The sequence below is a fragment of the Amphimedon queenslandica genome, unplaced genomic scaffold, assembly GCF_000090795.2.
Source record: "Amphimedon queenslandica unplaced genomic scaffold, v1.1 AMPQUscaffold_13347, whole genome shotgun sequence".
NCBI classification, from domain to species: domain Eukaryota; kingdom Metazoa; phylum Porifera; class Demospongiae; order Haplosclerida; family Niphatidae; genus Amphimedon; species Amphimedon queenslandica.
Window position 1 is genome coordinate 184,132 of NW_003546417.1, and position 3,554 is coordinate 187,685.

A 3,554-nucleotide genomic window follows, 5' to 3' on the forward strand; every position below is an offset into this window, starting at 1 on the left:
AAATAGAATAAAATAAAAGAAAATAGTAAATTATAAAAATAATGAAGTAATAAAAATAATTAATTTAAAAACTTAAAAAATAAGAATATAAAAATTAAATTTAAAAATTAAAATAATATATAAATAAATAAATAATAATTATTATTATTGACATTATTATTGACATTATTATTGTTATTATTTTATTATTATTATTATTATTATTATTATTGCTATTATTCTTGTTACTATTATTATTATTGTTATTGTTTTTGTTATCATTAAAATAAAATAAAAATAAGAAAATGATAAATAATAAACTAAGAGCTAGATTGATGTATTTATTTTAATGTTAGTCAAAAAATGGCTCATGCTTGCTTTCTCAATGCTTACATTCACCTAGTAATAGTAGCTATATTATAAAGTGTTACCTGTGGCCAGCGAATATGAGCCATGGTGTGACAGATCTATCAACAGAAGACAAGTGATCCTTTAGCCAATTGTACTGAACTGAATTGACAGTGAAATCAATCTCAGTGCTCATCAGCACAAAATGGACACTACCAAGTGAAAAACCATACCTATATAATAATAAAAATAATAAAGATAGGGCAGTAATTATAACATTCATAATAAAAACTGTACCAGTGTTGTTTGGGGTCTGGACGTGGCATTTGAAACCTCATTTCGTAAGGTACTCCACACTCTCCACCAGAATCAGTACCTTCATAATATGAACTAGCAAAATAAAAAAATTAAAGTCACAAATAATTAGTTACATTTATTTACCCAGAGTGTGGGTAGTCTCTTTCGTGATTACCACCACAGACCATGTAAGGGACTCGAGATGATATCGGCTGAATGAGATCAAAGAACTCATCCCACTAGAATAACAGAGAGAGAGAGAGGAATTAAGAGAATGATGAAAAAAGAAAAAGAGCAGAGAAACGACAGAAAAGAGCAAAAGAAAAATAACAATAGAAAAAATAATAAGAAAAATGTTTTACCACTCCAGCATATCCAATTGCATAGCTAATGTCTCCAATGTGAAGTACTAGGTCTCTCTCATTCACTTCCTTTGCCATGAGGTTAGTGTTGTTGACAGCTGGAGGCTCTGCATGCACGTAAAGTGGTTGGAGTGTATCGTCCACTTGAGCTTGACCCATATCTAAAAATAACATGGAAAATTCTCTCCTAGTCATTTTTGGCGAAATTTGGCCAATAACCCTGTACTATAGTACAGGGACTTTGGCCCAATTTTGGAGCAACTTTAAAAATTCATAAAAAATCCAATTTTGATTGGAATCAACTCAAACTTGTTACACAACATAGGAACATGTATATGTATCAGAAAAAATTATAAAAATAAAAAATTCTCTACTAGTCATTTTTGGCAAAATTTGGCCAACGACCCTGTACTATAGTACAGGGACTTTGGCCCAATTTTTGAGCAACTTTAAAAATTCATAAAAAATCTAATTTTTATCGGAATCAGCCCAAACTTGTTATACAACATAAGAACATGTATGTGTATCAGATAAAAATATAAAAGTAGAAAATTCTCTCTTGGTCAGTTTTGGCAAAATTTGACCAAAGTCCCTGTACTATAGCACAGGGACTTTGGCTCAATTTTGGAGTATCTGTGAAAAAAATCCAAATTTGATCAAAATAAATTCAAATTTTCTAAAAACCAAAGGCCATTAAATAAATTAGCTCTCAAATCTTAATATAGTAGTGGAATGGACTTACCTCCAAAGGCAATGAAGGTGATGCTAGCATTAGGTGAAGGGGCAGGAGGCATACGAAATGAGAACACTTGACTCCACTCAGGATCATCACCAAACTGATAGTTATACTCTTGACCAGGTGTTAATCTAGGTACATGCAATAATAATAAATAATGGGCTTCATTATGTATCAGAAAGATGATTTCAGAGCCAAATTTTTGAAAATATTATTAACTGTTGTCCATGTTTTTTTTCTAAAAATTGAATTGAAATTGTATCCAGTTCTTTTTATGGGCATGTAAAAAAATACAAATAACAAAAGATGCTTAAATTTTGCACATTTTCAAACAACCAATACCCATAATCAATTACTTATCTTTATCATTCCCCCCTCTCTCTCCTTACCCTGACAGTTTAGCAGTATGAAGCATTCCTGGGTCAATATATCCTACAGTAGTAGCTGGAGGCCCACACATGTCCTTGCTAGTGTATTTATTAGAAGTAGCTGCTTCAATCCTTATATAGGTTGTCATATTTTGCCAAAACTTGACTTTTGGCTCATGAGAATCTCTAGTGCTCCATGTCAACCTGAAAGAATAAAGAATTAAGGTGATAATGTAATGGCAGACATACAATAGGGTAGTTGGGTCATTGGTTAGTGCTAGATGAGGCTGGAGTGGCTCATTGGGGCTGGAGAATGTGACCTGCTTAGATGTAGCAACGAGAGTAGGAGCATTAAAACCTAGAAAAGGACAAGGGAATGTAATAAATAAATTAATATAATATATAATTTTAAAATCGAAAGGAAATTACATTGATGCCTTTTTTACACTTCAATGGTAAAAATTAAAGCAATAATATTATCATCATCATCATCACTAATACTCATTATGCTTGGTTATACTCACCTCCTGTTAGTAATGCAAACACGTAAGGAGTTCTCACATTGACCAGACGAATCTTAAAAGAACCTTTACCAGAAGACATATGAGTGGAAGATTCCTTACAATACTAGAAGAGAAAGAAAAAGGGGAGGGACAAAGGATAAAGTGAAAGATTTCGAAACCCATACTTGATATTTGACTGGTGCAATTTTAGATGGGTCGATGGACTCCTCTCCATTTGGTGGAGCATACACACCAATCCAGTCAGTATCTGCTGGATGAGATACACCATCCCAAGCAACCGTAACCCAATCCCCTGATTTATTCAACTGATTGGGAGTGACAGTGATAACCACACTGGGATCTAGAAATATATTATGTAATAGAGCATCTATGGTGTAACACAGCCACTTTAAATACAGCAAGTCTAGCTGCAAATGGAAAATACTCTAAGTCTACTATGCTACAGCTGTACAGTACACGTGTTCCTCTCCCTGTATCTGCCTACCTGTGTTCACAACAGCTTCCTCATACTTGAGAAAGTCGAAAGGGCTCAAGTATTGATGACAAAATCCAACAGAGACTAAGAAAAGTAAGGACAGCCAGCGAATCATTTTTAGATTTGTTTTGACCCACTAATGAATAAATTGTCTAATGAATAATGGTAGAGTGAAGTTTGGTGATTCATGCATGCTGGATTGCTGGTGGTCTATTTAATAATGGTCTTATTTTTATAATATCAAAATCTTTGAGCTCTTTCTATCTCCTTGCTTAACTGTGTGTCAATCAAATCCCCATCATCATCATCATCACAGTCAGAAAACATAACCTCAACTTCCGATGATCCTAAAGCTTTTGAATGAGTTTTAGCACTAGCAATGCTAGCAATACTAGTATTAGGAGAAGTAGTATTAAGGTGGGCATCCACTATGCAACTTTGCTGCCAGTACCTTTGATGTGGTTG

General features: G+C 33.5%; 1 protein-coding gene across 1 annotated transcript in view; it reads right to left on the bottom strand.

Moving 5' to 3' along the window:
- Nucleotides 1-3,219, bottom strand: part of LOC100632416 (probable inactive purple acid phosphatase 27) — a 5,133-nt gene extending 1,914 nt beyond the window's left edge. Inside the window, exons 1-10 of the mRNA XM_003387425.3 lie at nt 3,099-3,219; nt 2,779-2,954; nt 2,615-2,717; nt 2,340-2,448; nt 2,112-2,294; nt 1,729-1,853; nt 987-1,147; nt 769-863; nt 625-717; nt 411-560 (exon numbers count right to left, since the gene is read on the bottom strand). Of these exons, the coding sequence (XP_003387473.1) occupies nt 411-560; nt 625-717; nt 769-863; nt 987-1,147; nt 1,729-1,853; nt 2,112-2,294; nt 2,340-2,448; nt 2,615-2,717; nt 2,779-2,954; nt 3,099-3,204 (1,301 nt within the window). The 5' untranslated portion in view covers nt 3,205-3,219. The remainder of the gene's footprint in view (nt 1-410; nt 561-624; nt 718-768; nt 864-986; nt 1,148-1,728; nt 1,854-2,111; nt 2,295-2,339; nt 2,449-2,614; nt 2,718-2,778; nt 2,955-3,098) is intronic.
- Nucleotides 3,220-3,554: the final 335 nt, after the last annotated feature.